Raw genomic sequence first — 23,241 nt, 5'->3', positions numbered from 1 at the left:
TTGTGATTATTTTAAGATTATTTATATAATTTTTATGTAAATCTCTTCGAATTTACCATTTTGTATGAAATGCGCTCTATATATATAAGCTTGCCTTAAAACTATTTTTTAATGAAATGTATTTATTTATTAAATGTATTAAACGTTAGTACATCAAGATACTGTAAACTAAGTGAAAACGAGAAATGTTGCCTTACCAACTAGCCGAAATAAAATCATTTTAAATTGTTTTTATATATATATATATATATATATATATATATATATATATATATATATATATATATATAATATATTTTATATATAATATATTTTATATATTTTAGTTAAGTATAACCTTACTTCAAGTTGTATCATATGTTACTGACTTTTGTCTTTGTAAACAGTTGCTTTTTTGTTTTTGCAATGTTTTACAAAATGTATATTTGTACTGTTGCCTTTTTTTAAAAGAATGATGAATTGAAATGACGTTCTGTGCTGATGAACAGCGTGTCACATGTTCTGGCCGTTTCTTTAATTATATTCATGGAAGGGGCGTGTCTTATGAGGTGGTTATGAAGGGGGCGTGTCTTATGGGGTGGTTATGAAGGGGGCGTGTCGATGATGGATCAGCTGACCTTTTGTGTTTGTCACTCTCATTTGCTTTATTCCTGAACTCTGACCTTTACAGAATCCTTCAGTAACCTTTCCAGCCAACACACATTGATATCGAGCGATGAATAAGATTAGGAAAACAGGATCAGAGACAGATCGCGTCCTCTGAAAAATGTGTCCTGTCTCTGACTGTCCTTGGATATTAATTCTGGTCAGACGCGGTCCGTCTCGCTGACTTTAGTGTCAAGGTAAAGCAGCTGCTGTGTCCTTGGGTGTGTTTGAGATTCTTTACTACTGTACTGTAATATATTATATATCTGTATATAGCATTTTATACTTACAATACAGATAGTTTCAAAGCAGCTTTTACACAAAACCAGTCATAAGGGGTCAATTTATCAAAATTGAGATTTAATTTTATACATCATCTGAAAGCGGAATAAATCACATTTTCATTGTTGTATGGTTTGTTATGATCGGACAATATTTGGCCGAGATGAAGCTATTAGAAAATCTGGAATCTGAGGGTGCAAAAAAATATATAGAGAAATGTGTCAAAATATAGTAATACAGTATTTAGCATTTGCATTTGCAGTGTCATAGAGTTTAATATAAAAATTACAAAAATTATATATATATATATATATATATATATGAGGATTGCTCCTTCACTGACAAGTTTTAAATCTGCTCTTAAATAAAATTTTTATTCTTTAGAATTTTCTTAAGAGTTGTTGTCTTGTTGTAACTGTGTTATCTGCCTTGTTTTAAATGTATAGCCCTTTGGTGCAATGCTGTTGCTGTTAAATGTGCTTTAAAAAAATGACTTGACTTGATATATAAAATGCAAAATAACCTAATGGCACCACGTTGCTCAACACTGCAATAAATGCAGCATATTGAATTAAATGCCTACTTTATTTTTATCATAGGCTGCATGTAGTATATACTGCAGAAGTATGTAGACTAGTATGCTGGGGTCTTAATTTAACATCATCAGATGTCATTGGTCAGCTCTCTTGTGGGTGATGGAGTGGAAGATGACCGATTGATTTGATCTGTTATGTCTGTAGTGAGATCATGTGATGGCTCTAGACCAGTGTTTCTCAAACTTTTTCAGCTCAAGGACCACTTTATCTTCCAATTTTTTTCTGAGGACCACCTAACAGAATCACACTCTAACACGCCCCCAAAAACCAACAAAATAGGAAGGATAAGCTAAATTTAAGTTTAATATGCAACTGTTTCAAGTAAAAAACTAATTATTCAAACACAAATGCAATAATATGATCAGAAATTATTATATACATTTTTATTTAATTTGAAAAAGTAAATGTGAAATGAGTTGCAGCTTAATATGAACAACAAACTGCACAATTACAAAACTGCAATTAAACATACTGTAACAGCCTAGGTCCCACTTAATGCCATTCCAAAGAGCCATTAGTTTAAAACTGAGGTGGTGGGTATAGGAAGTCTATGGTTGTAACTATGGTAACAATAAAATGCTGAAAAGAATGTTCCCCTTAATGTCCAATATCACTGAAATTACTGGGATTTTACACATGAAACAAAAACTAGTACATTACAAAACTAATAGATCTGTGGATTCTAGATTTTGAGATTTCCATCTAAAACTTAACGTGAATATTAATGAGACGGGTGGTGCTGCTTATCACACATCAATGTCTGGCTCCAAACACTTGGCTAGTAAGGGTCATCGTTTCGCAGACCACTAGGGGGGGATGGCGGAAGTTCTCATTCACTTTGAGAATTACTGCTCTAGACTCACTAGAGTAGATCAGGACTGCTGTTTTCAGACTTACAGAGTGTGTAATGTTTCGTAGCTTGTGTCTGTTGGTTGGTACAGTGCTAGCTCTCTCTCTCTCTCTCTCTCTGTTGGCTGTGATTATTAATCAGAGGTGTGCACTTGTGCTGTTGGGTAAGATTAATTGGTTAAACATTTTACTCATTTGTAGAGTTATTCACACAGACCCGGTTTGCTTTAACCCTATAAATCCAACTTGATCATATTTGTAGATCGTATTTCTAGGGCCTCTTAATGATCAACATGATCCAAACTGGTTGCACATGCCTTCTGTCGTCTGATTGACACTTTAGACTTTTTTTAACAATGAAAAGGTCTTTAGTGTAATTGTACAAATGGCCACAGATCTTTGAGGAGCATTTATTTGTTAATCTCTCAGTAATCATTGGATTGCATTGCATTATATGTTTGGATCATTTCATTCTCATTTTACCAAGACATATTTTTGGAGATATAGAATGACATAAAATTGAGATATATCATTTTATGTCAGTATTTTTTGTACTGTTATAAAGATCTCAGTGATTTACATGGATTTACATCCAGCCTGGTTTCATTCAGTTAACTTCCATAAAACCTGCCGTAAAACTTCTTGAAGCGGCAATTGTTGAATTTGTAATGAATTGTAATTGTGCAATTTAATGGATCGATAATATGCATGCTAACATACATGCTATGTTAAATATATATGCTAACAACTAGTTAAGAGACCCTAAAATAAAGTGTTACGGAAACATTTACTTGAAACATTTACTTTGAACATTTAATTACTATAAAGCAGTGCGTAAAAATGTATAGAGTTCTTTTTGTTATAAGAAAACAGTTATTATACCTGTTATAGTATAACAACACTTTTTTTGCAACTTATTTCAATATAGTAATAATACAATATACTGCGATAAAAGCTTCAGCAGTGATCTCAACATGACATTTTGATGCCGTCATATATCAAGCTTTATAGGGTTAATGTACTGTGTGAAATGATGGCAAATCAGCTTTTACATTGTTCTTTTTCTTAGATCTTCTTATATGTAATGGTTCATTTCCAACACATTGCACTGTTTTAGCCGGTACATTTACAGAGACGTTTGAAACCGAAAAAATCCTGTGAAAACATGTCATGCCTTTGTCTCGCGCTCTCTCTCTCTCTCTCTCTCTCTGATTTGGCTCATTAGCGGCTCGTTTAACCCCTCATCAGTCCGGACTGTGCTGCTGGGACTCCCACAATGCATTAGTATTCTGTAAACATTGCTCACATTGGGGCTCAGACAGACACACATCTGTATTGACTCTCACCGCTGGGATGTTTATTTGACATTTCACTCTCAGACACAGAAATCTACTTCTCAATGGTTGTTTCACCGGTCAGAGACACAGATGGTCACTGGTTAGTTTGGGATCATCTCCAATGACTCAATTTAGTGCCTGTAATCAAACTTTTGGTGACAAAGATGTTGTAGTGCACCTCTGATCTTGAGCAGAAATGTGGCTAGTCTATTTAGCTAGTCTGTGAGTTGTGAATATTAGAAAGTGTAGGCTAATTTATTATTAGCTTTTTTTTCTTATATATATTTATTTACTTTAGATGTGTATGTGTGTGTGTGTGTGTGTGTGTGTGTGTGTATGTGTGCGCGCATGTAAGTTTATTATTTAAATATTTAAATATTATTATCGTGGCAACCCGTCAAAATAAAAGTCCGGTTTAATTTAAAGACAAGTATTTGGCAGAAATGTATTACTATTGTTCAGCAGATTGCACATAACCTACTACTACTAAAAAGAAACAAACATTATTTTTTAAGGAATAATCACAACATTTCTTCCATGTTTTATTTTTAATATTAAATAAAGCTTGCTTAATTTTTAATAATTGAAAGAAACATTAATGTTTTATGCCTTCATTTGTATAACCAGAAAAATGTAAATACACAACAGATTACAGATAAGGGGAAAGGCTATTTTAAGAAAAAAAAATAATAATAAATTAAGTTGTTGTTATGCATTTAAATAATTAGACATGCTAAAACACAGAATTTGGTAACAATAAAACATATGGTGAAGAAAAAAAAAACATTTCATAGGGCCCTAAACATGTAATTTAAAAAAAACTTTTAATAAACTGTTGTGAACAAGTATACGTTTTATGATTTTAATTAATTAGACATGCTTTTTAATTGATACAATTTAATTTAACCATTAAAAAAGGAGTTGAGAAATTGAGTTTGATACGGCCCTATTTTAGTACTTTGATAAAATGCGTCCTTATGTAGTCATGCAGCATCGATTTACTCTAATTTGAAAATAAGCTAAATCTCCAACTGTTTGCTAAATGGGAGAGAAAGTTAAGACATGCTTTCTCTAAAGTCAGTTTGAATTGAATCGTTGATATGCTTAAATGCAAGAGTTTATGAAATAATCAAATCACAGTTGTGTCCATCAATGTTGGAGGACAGACCTCTTCAGCATTGGGAATGAAAGTGCATTAGCGCTGTTATTCTTTGGCATGTTTTTTGCAGCTCTGTGGGTGTTACATACACGAGGTCAGCTGCTCCGATGAGAGCTCATGACACCCCACTGTGTTAATGGAGCTATTAATGTGTGTTTATTCTACTGAATGTGTGTCTGCACATCGAAGACCCATTGGTCGATGGGAATCCCTTACTGAAAGTTACATAGGACTAGATCTTCTAGTGGAAGGTTGGCACTTCATGAATTTGATTATAGTAATATTTTAATAGTGTTTCTAGAAGTGTTTTTCTCATTAAAAGTCATTATTTTTCTCCTGTAGGTATTTAAGTCAGTCCTTGTTATAGAGTTATAAGCCACAAACTTTGATTTGAAACAAAAAACAAAACAAAATCGGACATAAAGACCAGACTTAATGACTTTACTGAGGCAAAGAACTACAATCCCATGGAGCTTTGCGAATGAATGTAATCAAATTAAAAATGGCGAAATATAAAACTGTTGTCTTGTTTTGTATTTTCTCATTGAAAATATAATATTCAACATATCAAACATATCAAAAACTGGTGTGCAAACAGTATTTCATGTTGAAATTAATCTTGCTTTGGATAAGCATCTAATAAATAAGTAATTATTTATAAATTGGATAAATGTAACAAGATGTAAAAATAACATAAAAGGTAGTTGTGACATTTTATCTCACAATTTGGAATTTTTTCTCGCAATTCTATTTCAAAATTCTTACTTTTTTTTCTGTGTGCATAAACTGTGTGTGTGTGTGTGTGTGTGTGTGTGTGTGTCAAAGCTTTAGGCCACTTCCATAAATATCCTCCGTGTCCTGCTGTGAAGGAGATATTAGGCTCTCGATGTGAGGCGATGTCAGACGTGGAGTTTGTAGTGCTGTAGGAAACACAGGACCAGATTAAGGGTTTAGGAGCGTTTGAAGCGGTCGGGGTCTGGGGCGGTTTGGGGGTGACGGGATTAGAGGGCAAATACAACCCCCCTTCTTAAACAAGACACTAGACCCAATTACTGAGCCGCTGTGAAATACATGTGATGATCTGATGGCTGCGTCTTTTGCATACTTGATGTCTAAAGCAGAGTCACTCAGCAACGCTCTGTAATTGTGTTGATAAAGCAGCAATCATTCGGATTAAGTCGATTTCTGTGTTTGTTTGTGTGTATTGACAATCTATTTTCCTGTTTGACACCAGATGCTTTGATACAATCAGTATTTTATAATCGTACAATAAGTCCCTTCTGCTCAATAAGTCTGCATTTATTTATTTGATAAAAAATACAGGGAAAAACTGTAATATTGAGAAATATTATTACGATTTAAAATAACTGTTTTCTATGTGAATCTGTGTTAAAGTGTAATTTCTTTCTGTGATGCGCAGCTGTGTTTTCAGCATCATTCCTCCAGTCTTCAGTGTCACATGATCTTCAGAAATCATTCTGATATTTTGATTTATTGCTCAAGAAACTTTTCTGATTATTATCAGTAATGAAAACAGCTTCATATTTAAGTGGAAATTGTGATGCATTTACATTTTCTTCAATGTAAAGAACAGCATTTATCTGAAATAGAAATCTTTTGTAACATTATAAATGTCTTTACTGTTACTTTTGATCGATGCATCACTGCTGAATAAAACAGTTGATTTCAAACATCCTAGTTTATGCATGTCCTCTTAAAACAAAAAGTACAAGTCTTGCACATTTTGTGATTTGTATATGCGATTTGCATATTTATGCATAATATGCAAAAAAAATATTGTAGTTTTGAACTAATAAAAGGTACTGCTTGACCTCCTCGAATGCAATGCAGTTCAGTTTGGAATAAAAGCGTAATGCTGAATATATTAACCGTTTGTAATGCCAGAGTTTCTCCAAACTCGAGTATACACTGAGGAACCATACTGAGACAAAAACACATCAGACCACCCAAACGAACCAAACTGACATTAAGCACACTTGACAACTTGTCAAATTGCGTGTAGAAACAGCCTCTCTGTGTGTGAAGTGATGTGCTGAAGTCAGGCTGTAGTCAGGTCATTATTTAAACAATTATTTATTTGCGTTATATTACCATGTGATTTACACGAGGCAAGGACAGGGCAAATAACTGCATTAAAGATCTGCTGTACTGCTTTTGAGTTATTCCTCACTGATGGGGTCATGCTTCATTATCATAGCATGGATCACAGCAAGGGAGAAACTAATGAAAATAAAGGTCTGGAGCATTTCAATAGCCATAATAATGGTTCCTTTTGTGTGTGTCTGTGTTTTAAAGAAGTTAATGCTTTTAAACAGCAAGGATACATTAAATTGACCAAAAGTGACATTAAAGACATTTACAATGTTATAAAAGATTTATTTTTCAAATAAATGCTGTTCTTTTAACTTTATTTTTCGTAAAATAACCCCGAATATTAAAATGTATCATGATTTCCAAAACAAAGATATGAAGCAGCACAACTGTTTTCAACATTGATAATAATCAGAAATGTTTCTTGAGCAGTAAATCATCATATTAGATTGATTTCTGAAGATCATGTGACACTGAAGACTGGAGGAATGATGCTGAAAAAACAGATTTTAGCACAGGAAAAAAACTACATTTTAACATAGATTTGCGTAGAACACACTTTTACTTTGTTCATTCTAGCCACGTGCAAACAATTTTTCTTTTTAATTGCATGAATGATTATTCAACTGATCGGTCTTTTATATAAATCTACAAATGCATGTGTACATAGTCTAGAAATTCACAACATAATGCAGAGAGAATTGTATTGACTTCAAGGGATTCAGAGATGAGTTTGACCTGCAGCGGAGGATTTCTGTGGATTATTATCATCATCTTTAGCTATATAGTGACAGTCGAGAGCTTTTTAAAGTGTGTGTGTGTGTGTGTGTGTCAAAGAAGATAGCGTGCACCTGGGGCCTTGTCCAGTTTACCCTCTTCAGTGCAAAGCCCCTGGAGCAGACAACAGCTACAGGGCATGTGAGTCAATGTAGGTGACTTAGATGTTAGTGTGTGTGTGCTGTAAAAATGGTCTGGATGAAATTGGATGGAGAAACCTGATGTGATTTTAGTGCTGCTGATGTCTGCATACTTCCTCATGAAACACCCAACACACACACACATACACACACACCGTGACAAATCACTTGAGGGAAGCAAACGGCACTTAAGGGTCTCTCTTCATGACTTATATATGAGTTTGGGGGTTTTGGCTCGTATTATCCACCTCAGTGCTCCTGTAACCTCTGCCTCAATATTGCACAGGTTTCATTTTGGTTTTATCACTGTTTTTCATAGTGAGCTACAAAAGCTGCATTTTAAGGCAACATATGTGTAAATAAACAGTTTTACTTCTTTCAGGATCAAAAAACCTTGATCATAATGTGCTATTTTACTCAATATTTGCATGCACGTGTTTTTTTTTTTTTTTTTACATTATTATGCATCTCATATTGCACTGTCAATCTTAAAATATAAATATAAAAAAAAGGATGCATATACTGTACTTGCGAGTGTGTCAGTGAGGGGTTGCTTAGAAGTCAGCTATCTATGTAGGCTGTAGACAGCATGCTAGGGAACAGAAACTGTTGTGTTTCTCCTTAAAGAGGGATCCAGGAGACCCCGTCCTCATCCTCAGGGGCTTTTTGGGTTGATTTTCACTATCTTTCCAGTGTGCTGCTCATTTAGGATTAGATTTGGAGTCGACCACACACTAGTCTGGGGTTTGCAATTAAATGCTCAGGCGTTAATCACAGCTCAGAGGAGATGTGAAAGCATGTGCTAAAGCAGTCAATATTTTAATCTTATTCTTTGTAATAGGTGCTGATGTGAAGATCAGGGAGGCAATAACAGAGACACGCGGTGTGGGAGTGTTTAATTATACCGGCGGTGTGTGTGTGTGTGTGTGTGTGTGTGTGTGTGTGTGTGTGTGTGAGAGCGCGTGTGTCTGGCTTTGTTCAGCTCCGCAGACAAATGTGAGCTAAATAAAGTTGGTTTCCACACAGACTGTATTTTTGTTCTTGCAGTTGTTTTTTTTTTTTTAGATGTGGACCATATGCTATAATTATGTAATGGTTGTTTCTTCCTGTATGAACATTATTTTCAGTATGTACTATTATAGTATTATCTATTTTGAATTTTATTTGAGCTTTTATTTAAAATGTTTAAGTTTTTTATTTTTTTATTTTTTATATTTCTATTTAGCTTCATTTTATTTGAAGATCACAGGAATCTGGTTGCTTTATTCTCTGCTCCACATCCAGCCTCTCAGATCTGATTTGAAGAGCACATGGTGTGCTCAGACAGCAAAAAAAAAAAAAAAAATCACCACTTAATTTTTTTTCCCTAAACCACTAAAACTTCAGGAAGTTCAAGGACTTCATTGAGGGAAGCTGAGCGCAGACATGCGTCCGTTTGAAGTCTGATGAAAAGCAGCACAGAATATTAATGCAGTCATTTTTTAAGTCTAGGTTGCATGCAGGGAATTCTGTAAGGAGTCTTAAGTATTTTTACTGATACATATTTTTAATAATATATCTATAATAATCATATAATATATATATATATATATATATATATATATATATATATATATATATATATATATATATATATATATATTAGTGCTGTCAAGATTAACGTGTTAACGCAGACAAATGTTTTTTTTGTTTGTTTTTTTAATTTAACGCAGAGGTGGAGCCACCCTTCTTACAACTGCTGCTTCTGTCTCTTTATTTTTTCTTGACAAGAATTACGTTTTTGTTATTATATGCAGAACGTCTTTATGACTACACAGATGCGGCGGCGTGTGCTGTAGCCTGTATCATTCATATTTAAGCACAAAAGAAACTGTGATTATGCAACGTTGTACGCATGTCATCAGTTAATTCATGGAGTTACCAAAGAGGTGATTTATGCTGTCTTTATATGCTCTGTTTGTTGTTTCTACATTCTACATTTTTTACATTTTTTTAAATATCTTCTTTTGTGTTCAACAGAAGAAAGGAAATTATACAGGTTTGGAACGGTTATACCGGTTCACTTGATGACTTGATGAAATATATATATATATATTTTCTGGAAGCTGTTTTTAAACCAGGTGAAGGACTGTTGAGGTTTCTCCTAAGTTAAATTCTTCCTAGTCCGGACAGTCGCCATTTTTAAGTCAATTATTTCATAGTGCCACAGGCTAGCATTTCGCTCGGGTCGGAAATCACATCTCACCCTTCACATCCACTCCAAAGCAGGACAACACTGATCCCATTCCAATTTAGAGGATGGAATGAAATTACTCCGCATTCCAAGGCATTCCGACAGCGAGGATATAGAATTCCGTGTATAATAGGAATTCCCTCAATGGAGAATTTTGGAATAATGATAGTGTTAAACGAACAGCGTCTCATTGTCATGCAGATATGGCGATTGTTCTCAGAAGCAGGTTTTCGCGTCACAGACACTAATATCCAATTCTAATTTATATTCTGACACTTTAGACAAATGCAGCCTGTTTTCTTTTTAATGGAAACGAATCACAGGATGTATGATGGTGTTTGATTGAATGAGACGGGAGAAGGGATGAATATAATGAGTTTTATTGTCTGGTTATTGGAGTATGTTTTAAGACGCAGACGCTCTAATCACAGCCGTACACAGCAGCGTCTCTCAGCTGTCAGTCATGCATCAGCAGGGAGTTTATTCTTGAATGTTAGGTTGTCTAAAGCTCCTTCACATGGAGCTTATTTAATGAGCGACCTCTCATACTTTTTTTACTTATAATGCAGTGATTTATGAATGCACACTGAACTCATTGCAGCATGACCACAGCTGGTTGTGTTTTACACCGTTGTCTCTTTGCTTTGCTTTCAGATAAAGGTCAGTAATTTTGTGTAGACATTTCTGATTGTAAATGTCATGCACTGTTTTGTCTGAAACACAAGTTCTAGTGAATGCTGAGTGGTATGACCTTCAGTGTTTCGCTGTATAGAGAAGCAACTGTGTCTGAATGATCAGTGTCACGCTGCTCAAACTAGTGCTGCACTTCATCAAAATAACGCTCAAGTGCTTACTGTCTGTTGTCAACAAAAGAAAGTTTAAGTTCTCTATTTTATATTATTCTAAAATACTTAATTTTTGTTTATTTTAAAGGAAAATATTTAATTATTATTATCATTATATTTTTGTATTTTTTTCATTACAGTATTATATTTTCCTTAAATTTATTTTTTTATTTTACAGTCAAATATTACAGTAGTAAATATTGAATAATAAATTATTATTTTTGTTATTGTCATTATTATAATATTATTTCACAGTATGTTCTTAAATACTCAATTGTTATTAAATCGTAATCAATAAGATCAACCTAGACACTTTGACTATAGACCTCCAGCATCTCTCTTCTGTTGATTTCTCAATCTCTGAACAGTCTTTTAGACTTCGATGCTCCTATCAGAACTAGAACTGTCATCTTTTCGCGATGAGTTTCCTGGTGAACTGGTGAACTGCGGAAGATGAAGACAGCTGGGTGTGTCCTTGATTGGATTCAGGACTTACTGTTTACAGACAAGTCTCCAGAGAGCATCAGAAAGCCTTTGCGAGGTCTTTGAGAGATGCACGGTCACAGTTCTACTCCAATATCATTAACAATAGCCCTGGTAAATCTAAGCAACTTTTTTTCTACTATCAATTACATCCTTAAATCACAAACTCATTGTCATTCAGGAGCTAGAGAGGAGAGATGATCGGAAAAAAATTTATAACATCCGCTTCGACCTATTCAGCTCCCCAGTCCTGTCTATCCCGACTGTAGACCCACATCCTGGGAGCTTCTGGTCCATTTAAAACAAAATAAACAGTTTGAGAAATTCCACTCCACCATTGATCTCTCTGTTTCTGTGTAAAACTAGTTCTCATCTTACCTCACTGGAAGAACTGAGCATGTTGCATTAGCAGAGGTTAAATCCTTAACACAATGTCACCCGTGGTGTCCCTCAAGGCTCAGTGTTCGGCCCCATTCTGTTTACCCTTTACATGCTCCCCTTCGGTCATGTAATCAGCCAGCATGGATTTTCTTTTCATTGCAACACTGATGACACAACTCTACATCAAGACCAAGTCAACTTCCACTCTGACCACCCACCTGGAGGAAATAAAGGCGTGAATAAAGCAAAATTTCTTGCAGCTAAACAACTCCAAAGGATATTTCAATTTCAACATCAGTCGCCAGCCTGGGTGTTAAAATGGACTCTCACCTGACCTTTGAGGACCACATTAAACATCTGTGTAAGACCTCTTTCTTCCACCTGAGGAACATCACCAAACTTAGTTCCATGCTCACTCTAGCAGATGCAGAAAAGCTTGTCAACGCCTTTGTTTCCTCCAGGCTGAACTATTGCAATGCATTATAAATAAAAAGTATTATTATTACTTAATGTTTTATGGTATTTGTTATTTAATAATAATTATAATAATAATAGTGAAATAAATAAATGTAATTAAAATAATAATGATAATACGGAGCCCCACACATGACATGCAAGAAAAAATAAATAAATTGTGCGCACTATTTACTAATTTGTTCCCTCAATTTACTAAAACTTGCACACAATTACTATTGCGTTCCCTCGATTTACAATAGCATTCGCTCGATTTGCTAAACGAATTAGTAAATTGCAATTGCTAGTTAATAGTTATGCTGCTATTTTTATTCTATTCAGATGAAATGTCTGTCACATCACTCATAAATATTGTTTTTAAATTGATATAATCTACTATTTAAGTTGTTAAATTGTATTTTTTAAAATCTATAAAATAAAATGGTGTATTAACAATTGTCATTCAGAAATCGTACATTTCACAGTTAATTATGAAAAAACAGCATTGCACAGTAAAATGGGAAAAAAGTAGCACATTGAATTAAACAAAATTTTAAAGTGAAAGATTAAAATAGCATTTTCTTGTAAAACTTTAATCTTTATTTATTTACAATTATTTACAGTTCTGCTTACTTAAAGGTTAAATGCATTCTAGTTTACCTAGGAACAAACTGTGCAGAATTATTTGTGCACCAAAATGTAATGCTTCATGTTTGGGGTTTGTTTATGATCAGTCTTACTAGAGATGAAACACAACTCCCTAATTCTCCTGGTCTCTTCTTTATAGAGGAAAATTACAATATAAGGTACATCTTGAGTTATTAATGTCCCTGTGGATAGTCAGACTGAGCTCATCAATCTATTTTAAACATGCATTGTAATACACTCAGACATTTGTCTCTTGCAGACGTCTGGAGCATATATATATTTGTGTGTGTGTGTGTGTGTGTGTCTGTAGGTATCACACACGCACACGTTTTATTATTCTGTTGCTCGTAACAGCCGGTGTGCTCGTGGTTTCTTGTCTCTGGGGGTTTGTTGATGGTAAAATGCTGATGTCTGTGTTTTCCTTTGACCTGCGAGAGGCTGATTTGGTCACATGCATCTCTACAGTATTTTAAGAAGAGAAGTGCAAGGTTATTTTTTACTAAGACAAAGTCTATAGTGAATGTGCTGTATTTAATGTCATTTCTGAGTCTCTTTACTGTACATGTGCACTACCATGTCCTCTAATCCAGAATTTCCATGGAGAGATCATGACTGAAGGAAATATCATATAGATTTATGTCAGGATGCATTTATATTTAAAGCAGCTGTACTCGATGTGCTCTTTATACAAGATAATCACTGACTGAAAAACGGCCTAGAGTCCAGGGAGAAATTAAAAATGCATTGTTAGATGGACATGAAAGTAATCTGCATAATGTGATGGTGTTTCCCCTTTACTCAGAGTCCAACATGTCATTTTTCTGCACCACCAATAGTGGGTGAAATTAGAAAAATTTGAACTTCATTATTATTTTTATTAACATTTTTTATATCCCTTTTGAAAATGCAATTATTCAGCTTTTGTTTTTTTCATGCACAATAGTGGAAGACAGCACAGGTAGTAATAGATAGTTATTTTAGCATCAAGATATTTTTATAGATTTTATTATTATATCATAACATGTATTACTATATATAATTTTGAATCCATTTTTATAATCATATTTTCTTTCTGTTTTAATTTTAGCTATAGTACTTTTGTCCCATTTTTTTGTCATTTTTAGTAGTAGTAGTAAAAAAAAAAAGATCTGTCTACGTATAGTTTTTTACTTTTTTTGTTGAGTTGATTTTAGTACATTACTAAACAAAGATGATAAATAATAATATTAATAGGATCTATTATTATAGTTTTTATTAATACATTAAAATAAGTTTATTTGAAATTTTATGTTTTAATTTTAATTTTAAAATGTTTTAGTAGTTTTTGTTAAACATTTTTGCCATTTTTATTGTCTGTGTGTGTATGTATGAATGTATGCTTTGGATTAATCCAATCCACTTTATTTCTATAGCACATTTTACAAACACAAAGTTTCCAAAGAGCTGCACAAAAGATTCAGATCATACAAAACAATTAAAAATATATAAAATACAAAAGATAAAAAATATTAAATACCACAAAGGACCACATAACTCACATGCAGTTAAAAGCCAAAGAGTAAAAATGAGTCTTTAGACGAGACTTAAAACACTCAACTGTAGGGGCAGTTCGAACATGGAGGGGCAGAGCATTCTATAGTTTAGGTCCAACCACAGAAAAAAGCCCTGTCCCCCCGAGTTTTAAGTCTCGACTTAGGGACTACAAGCTGTAGCTGGCCCTCTGACCTCAGTGTCCATGCTGGCATATAAATTTGGATGAGGTCCGAGATATATGTTGGGGCCAGTCCATTCACAGCTTTAAAAAAAACAAAACAATAAAATCTTAAAATCAATCCTAAAACGAACAGGAAGCCAGTGCAATGAGGCAAGAATTGGAGTTATATGAGAACTCTTCTTGGTTCCTGTTAAAAGACGTGCTGCAGAATTTTGGACTAACTGTAAGCGTGAAAGTGCGTTTTGATTTATACCAATATAAATTGCATTACAGTAGTCTATAAACGAGAAGAAATGAAAGCATACAAAAACGGTTTAACTTTGGCTAAAAGGCGAAGCTGATAAAAACTAGATTTCACTACAGCATTTATTTGTTTGTTTGGTTTAAAATCACTGTCTATTTTTACCCCAAGGTTAGTTACAACAGGATGCACAAAATCATTTAGGGAGCCCAAATTTATCATGGGGTTAGTGGGGCCAAACTGGATAATCTCTGTTTTACTCTTATTTAGTTGTAAAAAATGTTGGGCCAACCACGCTTTGACGTCATTTAAACAATCAAGAAGGGGTGTCAGGGGATTGCCTTCCTGCTTTCTGATTGGCATATAAATTTGACAATCATCAGCATACAAATGATAGGAGATGCCATGATTTTTACAAATTATTTCGAGTGGAAGGTGCAAACAGAATAGGACCAAGAATTGATCCCTGGGGGACCCCACAGTTTAAAGGCGCAGTTGATGAAGTAGAGTCCCCCATTTTAACAAAAAAGCATCTCCCTGAAAGATATGACTGAAACCACTATAGGGCAGTCCCCCTGACTCCCACACAGTTTTCCAGACGAGATAAAAGAATTTTGTGGTCAACTGTGCCAAAAGCAGCAGTGAGATCTAAAAGCACTGAAATGGCTGAATCACCAGAATCTGTTATTAAAAACAAATCATTAAAAACCTTTAAAAGTGCAGACTCAGTGCTATGATATACTTTAAAACCGGACTGAAAAGAATCTAGGATGCCATGTACCTCCAGAAAAGATTGTAGCTGCAAAAATACAATTTTTTCCAATATTTGTTAATTAAAAGCAATTAAAACATCTGCTAAATGCATAAAGATTAATGTACTTCTGATATTCTATGAATTTTCCACTTAGATGAAAGTCTTTAGAAGTGTAAAGATTCACGACAGTTGTTTCTTTCATGGATGCTTTGTATGCTTCAATTTAAAGTTTTTATAAGTTAATGTGTGTTTGTGTGTGTGTGTGTGTGTGTGTGTGTGTGTGTGTGTGTGTGTGTGTGTGTGTGTGTGTGTGTGTCTGTGTGTGTCTGTCTGTCTGTGTCTGTGTCTGTGTCTGTCTCTGTGTGTGTGTGTGTGTGTGTGTGTGTGTGTGTCTGTCTGTCTGTCTGTGTCTGTCTGTGTGTGTGTGTGTGTGTGTGTGTGTGTGTGTGTGTCTGTGAGTGTATTACACTGCATGTTTAAAACTCTTTCTCTCACCCACACTGAATATGTTTAAAAATCCCACTCCATTTCTAGACGGTGAACCCAGTCAAGTATTTCTGGCTTGTCACAGTTTGACTGTCACATCAAAACTGATGTCCTGACATATTCTCAACTTATTATTCATCTCACAGCGCTGTCGCTTCTCACTGCTGGAGTCTAACGGAGAGTCACTGTGTAGAGGGTAGTTCACCTGAAAATAAAAATCCGCTTTCCTCTTTCCAAACCTTTATTTCAGGACTTATTCAGTACCATTTTAGAGTTTATTTCTTATGCAGAGACCTCAGACCTCAAAGGGTTAAAATTCTAACAATGAGGGAAAATTTTCACTATTCCATAAAATTATTATTATTATTATTCTAAAATAATATTATTATTCTTACTTTGAAAAGTAGTGTATTTCTATATTATTTCTGTCACAATTTCTTCAAATTGAACCACTGACTTTTATTTTGACGGGGTTGAATGGAAGTTTCTGTGTAAATGATGGACAGCGATGGATTTTCTCAAATGAAATCATAGTTTGGTAGGATGTTGCTCTTTCTATATAATAAAGTCAGGCCGTGATGAGGACTTTCATTTGCATTTACATTTATGCATTTGTGACCCTTTAGTCGCTGGGGTTTATTTTTAGCAATAGCCAAAAAAAAAAAAAAACATGATATGGGGCAAAATTATTGATTTTTCTTTTATGCCAAAAATCATTAGGATATTAAATAAAGATCGTGTTCCATTAAGTTGTTTTGTAAATTTCCTACCGAAAATATATCAAAACTTAATGTTTGATTAGTAATATGCATTGCTTAGAATTAATTTGAATAACTTTAAAGATGATTTTCTCAATATTTCGATTTTTTTGCATCCTCAGATTCCAGATTTTCAAATAGTTGTATCTCAGCCAAATATTGTCTGATCCTAAAAACCGTACATGAATGGAAATCTTATTAAGCTTTAAATCTCATTTTTGAAAAAAAAATTTACACTAGAGACTGGTTTTGTGGTCCAGAGTCACATTTAGCAAACGCTTTTATCCAAAAATGACTTACAATAGTGGAGTACAATCAATTCGTCAAAGAACTTGGACTTTTCAAGCTCCCAAAAGAATAAAAAAGTAACATAAAAATATAATAATAGTGCAAATTTTGCCGCCTTCTATAGATTTAATGTCCTCTCTATGTTTAATATGAACATTATGATTTCAGGCAAACTATTCCTTATACAGCTTAAACAGTTTAAGCAATTAAAAACATTTGTATGTAACATCTGCATGATTTTGTTGTATTTGTGTGCTCTTTTCCAGTGCTTCATTTATGCCATGAACAGTGATAATGTTCAAATTCATTGCATTTCTCCATCTTTTTCCTTTCAGGGTCAGTTAGTCACCCACAATATGGCACAATAACAAGCTCAGATTTACTCCGGCAGACCTTTGTTAGATGAGCTTTTTTTTCTCGTGCTGAATTCGGTCTGATTAATTGACTTCCCGTGGAGTTCTTGGCTGAAACGGCTCAATTTGTTAAAGACGAGTCTTTGTGCTGGTAACCCAGGGGCCGACGCGCTTCAGGAAAGAGCCCTGAAACATGATTGTGTCGTCCCTGATCTGAGAACAGCTCCACCTGTGTCTCTCCTCACCTGCGCTTCAGTCCTCATGTGTTTGTTAATGTTATTTCCCCGGAGTAATAAACAAAAAATAATTATCTCTGCTTGTATCTGCGTTGATTCGAGAGGAAGAGAGAGAGAGGCATGATGGGAACTCCAGCAGACATCTTTTCTCCGCCTGAATCTTGTGTGTGTTTGTCAATGCAGTAACAAGTGCAGAAGTTATAAAACTTGCTTGCAATTTCTTCTTTGAGTTGTGAGTTTGTATCTGGCAGTTGCTAGTTATTAATTACAAGATGTATAGTCAGAATTCGGAGAAACAAGCCGTGAAATGCGAGAAGTGCACTTGTAATTTTAGACTTTTTTCATAATTGCAAGCTCGCAATTACGAGTTAGATATAAACTTGTAATGTATTTGCATTTTCAGACTTTTTTCCCTTCAATTGCAATTTAGATCTCAATTATAAGTTATTAATTTGTAAGATTTAAACTTTGTTTCTGTTAAAAAAGTCCGAACTGTGTGATGTAAACTTGTAATTGCAATTAATAAACTCCATTTCTGACATTTTTCCTTACACTTGCAAGCTTAGGTCTCACAATGCGAGTTATTAACTACAAGATGTAAACTCAGAATTCTATTCTATTCTTTTTTTAATTTAAATTTGTTTCTTTTTTTTCGTAATTCTCATTTCTCATTCATTCTTAATGTGATTCACATTAGGTTAAAATTACAGTAATACAGTATTTTAGAGTGAGTTGCCATGAAAATAATGCAATAGAATGATGCACATTATTAATCATAAATCACATTCAGTCTGATATAGTTATGGTCATTTAAAATAAATAAGAGATTATATTTTGCAGAATGAAAATGAAGCCTTAAATGTTTTTGCATTTCTAAGAATATTAAACACATTTCCCTAAAGCATAGATGTTTTATTTATTTTTTTATTTTGTAATTCTCATTATTTTTTAATAACTCTCATGAATATTATAATTCGGCTGATTTAGAGGTTGTGGCTATTATTGGGGTCATGTATCATTCCTAACTCATATACTGTAATCTTTTGATGAAAAGCAAAAGAGGAAATAGTTTGAATGTTCATTCCGCTGCTTTCCATACAAAAAGAAAGAAGATTTTCAGTGAATATCAATTTATTTTTGGGTCTGTTCCTCACAATTCCTCCATCTCTCTCATATGCTTTATTTGAAATGCTGTGAATTCAGTGCACTTTAAAGATCATTTTTGTTGTTTTTATGGTGTTTTTGCAGTAATAATACATCTGTATACATTAAAGTGCAGTAGAAACCGTAATATTGTGCAACATTTCTATAATTTAAAATAACTATTATTTTCTATTTGGATATATTTTAAAATGTAATTTAGTTTAACATTTATTTATCCCTTTATGGTGTTTATGGAGCAGTAAAATAATAATAGGATAATAGGACTGCACAATTCGTCTAAATAATATCAAAATTATGATTTATGATTACAATTATTTTTTATTAAATTTGATTGATTGATCGATTGATTTTATTTAGTAACAAACAGAAACAAATACCAGAACCACCTTGAACTGAGGTGAAAAATACAAATTATTAAAATAACATAAAAGTGAAGTATTATTATTTGTTTTTATAATAATAATAATAATAAATAATAATTTTAATTTATGCAACCTTGCATAATTATTCAAAATAAAATAAAAATTTTGGAATTGCTTAGTGCAATTATAAAATAAAAAATGCTGAATTAAAAACAAATAATAATTTTTCACTTATTAAGAAACAAACAAATGAAACAGATGCAAGAACAACCTCGAACGAGACTGAGGAGGAACAAAATGTACCAATTAAAAATGTAAATAAAATAATTAAATATAAAAGTAAAATGCAATAATGATGATAATAATAATTAAACATATAATTACATAATCACAAAATTGTGGCCAAAATGTGCAGCCCTACAAACCTGTATTTTATTTTTTTCAATTGCTCTAAATCACAGTTTTTATCATTTAAAAAAAATACTGTATTGCATGCTATTGCTGCTGTATTGTGTTCTTATGCATGTTAATGTGTATGAATATGTATCTGCTGCTAAATGACTTAGCCCTGCATTGTGGATGAAGATGGGATCTTTTCACCGTTGTTTGTGCTGTCAGTCTCTCTGGCTCTAAATATTATCATGTATATCACGCATATCTGGATTGGCATCTGTACAGTCAGAAGAAGCTGGATGAGCGACTGGTTTGTGCTTCATCTGATGCAATAGAAAAACCCAATTGACACCAACAACAAAAAGCAGTGTGTTGTGATTTAATCAAATCTGATTAACCTGTGCTGTTAAAAGCTGTGTGTATATTACAGAGGCATCAACATTAGAGTGAAGATGAAGCTGAAGCACTGTAGTTTTAATGCTTTGTGAGATGATTTAGTCTTTCAGTCGAGATAAAATAAGACAAACCTGAAATTTCAGGGCAGGTTTAAATTTCTTTTCTTTTTTTTTTTTAAGTCACTCAGTATATATATATAAAAAAACAGTAATATTGTGAGATATTAATACAGTTTAAAATATTTTATTTTCTGTGTATATGTGTGTTTTCAGTGTCACATGATCTTCAGAAATCATTCAAAAATGATGATTTGCTGCTCAAGAAACGTCTTATTATTATTAATGTTGAAAACAGTTGCACCGCTTCCTATTTTTGAGCAAGCTTTAATACATTTTTGTGCTGTTATGAATTAAAAAAAAGCATTTATTTGAAATAGGAATCATTTGTAACATCCTTATCGTCATCTTTGATCAATTTAATGTGTCCTCGCTGAATAAAAGTATTAATTTCTTTAACAAAAAGCATTGCATGGTGTTTTGTAAAAATGCTGTATGCACTGAAAACAGCTTTCATCCTGAAGAGACACATGTTCCAGCTGGCATCACATGCTCTGCTGAAATCAAAGCTGTGCCTAAAACACCCCTTTACTTTCTAAAACCAGCGCCTTCGTGAGGTTATTTTGCTGGGTTTGTCTTCTGTATCTGGTTCTCTCTCAGCTGTGACAGATGAATGAAGCGTCTCTTCAGGCTCCACGGCTCAGATGAAGTGTGTGTCCGTCTGTCCTGGTCATGCTAGCTCTGAAACTGCTCTTGTGGTGTGTTTGCTCCGGTCAGAATGGCAGGGATCAGGGTGTCCTGGTGCGTCAGAACTCAGAGCTGCTGCGAGCGTTGGAGGAGATGGAGAAATCATGCAACGCTCTCAGAGACGAGAACAAGATACTGGTGAGGCTCCTTCAACTTCTCCATCATCTGCCATGTGTGCACTTTATTTGCATTTGTCATTTACGTGGTTTGTTTGTTCAGTGAAAATTATGAAAATTTAGAATTTTTAATGGAACATATATATATACATACAATACAGACCAAAAGTTTGGAAACATTACTATTTTTAATGTTTTTGAAAGAAGATTCTTCTGCTCATCAAGCCTGCATTTATTTGATCAAAATACAGAAAAAACTGTAATATTGTGAAATATTATTACAATTTAAAATAATAGTTTTCTATTTGAATATACTTTAAAAAACATCCAGTCTATCACATGATCATTTAGAAATCATTCTAATATTCTGATTTATTATGAGTGTTGGAAACAGTTCTGCTGTCTAATATATTTGATCAATAAAAGGTTAAAAAGAACTGAATTAATTCAAAATAAAAATTTCTAATAATATATTTTCTTTACTATAACTTTTTATCAATTTAACACATCCTTGCTGAATAAAAGTATTGATTTTATTTAAAAAAAAGAAAGAAAAAAATTACTGACCAGTATATGTATATTGTTATCACAAAATATTTATATTTGAAAAACATAGCTTCTTTTTTTTTTTTTTTCATCAAAGTATCCTAAAAAAGTGTCACATGTTCTGAAGAAATATTAAGCAGCAGAACTGTTTCCAACTTTGATAATGAATCATCATATTAGAATGATTTCTAAAGGATCATGTGATAATGATCCGAAAAATTCAGCTTTGCATCACAGAAATAAATGATCATTTAAAGTATAATACATTTAAAAACAATTATTTAAGTTGTAATAATATTTCACAATATTACTGTTTTTTTCTGTATTTTTGATCAAATAAATGCAGGCTTGATGAGCAGAAGAAACTTCTTTCAAAAACATTAAAAATAGTAATGTTTCCAAACTTTTGGTCTGTACTGTACATACACACACACACACACTCACACACACAGTAAACTGTGACATATTATACCCCAAAATTACTACCAAAATTGACTACCAGTGATCTGACCATGTTTTGATTAAGTGTTATCTAACATAATCAAGATTAATGTTTTAACACCGTTTTTGATTTATTACCGTTTTCTTAAACTTTAGCTAATAAACTGTACAATAATGTGTGAAATGTTGAAGGTTTCTGAATACATTTTGGTTTGATTATATATTCTTAGACTCTATATATAGATTTTTCTTTTTTTTTCACACACAAAATATATAGTTTTTAGTTTTTAACTAAAACTAATAAAAAATTGGTAGCACTTTATTTTAATTACAAATTTTCACTATTAACTGGTTGCTTATTAGCGTGCATATTACTATAACATTGGCTGTTTATTAGTACTTATAAAATACATATTAATGCATTATTTTGCATGAGCATTTTAGATCTTTACTAACTGTTAATAAGTTGCAAATTAGGAGTTTGAGGCAAAAGTCAAAGTTCATAGTTAAAAAAAATTGGTCCCCAAACAAAATAAACATTAAATTAATTTGAATATTAAAAACGTTTCTCATTTTATGTAGTTAAATCTGAAGTACTAGAACAACTAAACCTTAATAAACTACAAGTAATAAGGAAACATTAACAAAAACTATTTAAAGATATTTAAATAATAATAATAATAATAATGACAAAAACACAACAAGATTGCGATAACTTTCAAATTGAAGTAAAAACTGAAAATATTAAAATAAATGTACTTCAATATAAAGACAAAAACTATAATAGTAATTATCAGTGATACTCAAACAACATTGCTTTATATTATTAATCCCTTTACATTTTTCATCTTTTTTTAATCACTTTTTTGCTTGTTTGTTCTCAATCTGTCCTGGTGTGACACTTTTTATTATATAGGGTTTTTAAAGACGATCTGCATTGTTTCTGTGTCAACACTTTGAAGATCTTTGATGTTGTTTTCAGTCTCTCAGCTTCTTTCTTTGTTCTCTAAATCAATCTGTGTTTCCTCAGAGGAAGAGCAGTTCTCCAGAGACCGAGGAGAAGGTGAAGAGGCTGAGGAAGAAGAACACGGAGCTCGCCGTCATCGCCAGACGTCTGGAGGACAGAGCACGGAAACTACAGGAAGCCAACCTGAAAGTGGTGCGTACACAATTCTGCATCTTCAAATGATTTAGTGTGAGGAGTTGATGTGCCACAGCATGATTTCCAGCTCTTACACTGCAGTTTTTTT

General features: G+C 33.2%; 1 protein-coding gene across 1 annotated transcript in view; it reads left to right on the top strand.

Annotated features, from left to right (window-relative positions):
- Nucleotides 1-20,872: 20,872 nt before the first annotated feature.
- The window catches only part of LOC113086873 (peripheral-type benzodiazepine receptor-associated protein 1-like), a 45,972-nt gene continuing 43,603 nt past the window's right edge, over nt 20,873-23,241 (top strand). Inside the window, exons 1-2 of the mRNA XM_026255521.1 lie at nt 20,873-21,026; nt 23,022-23,150. Coding sequence (XP_026111306.1) covers nt 20,874-21,026; nt 23,022-23,150 — 282 coding nt within the window. The 5' untranslated portion in view covers nt 20,873. The remainder of the gene's footprint in view (nt 21,027-23,021; nt 23,151-23,241) is intronic.

The sequence above is a fragment of the Carassius auratus genome, chromosome 5, assembly GCF_003368295.1.
Source record: "Carassius auratus strain Wakin chromosome 5, ASM336829v1, whole genome shotgun sequence".
NCBI classification, from domain to species: domain Eukaryota; kingdom Metazoa; phylum Chordata; class Actinopteri; order Cypriniformes; family Cyprinidae; genus Carassius; species Carassius auratus.
This window is presented reverse-complemented; position numbering and strand designations above follow the sequence as displayed.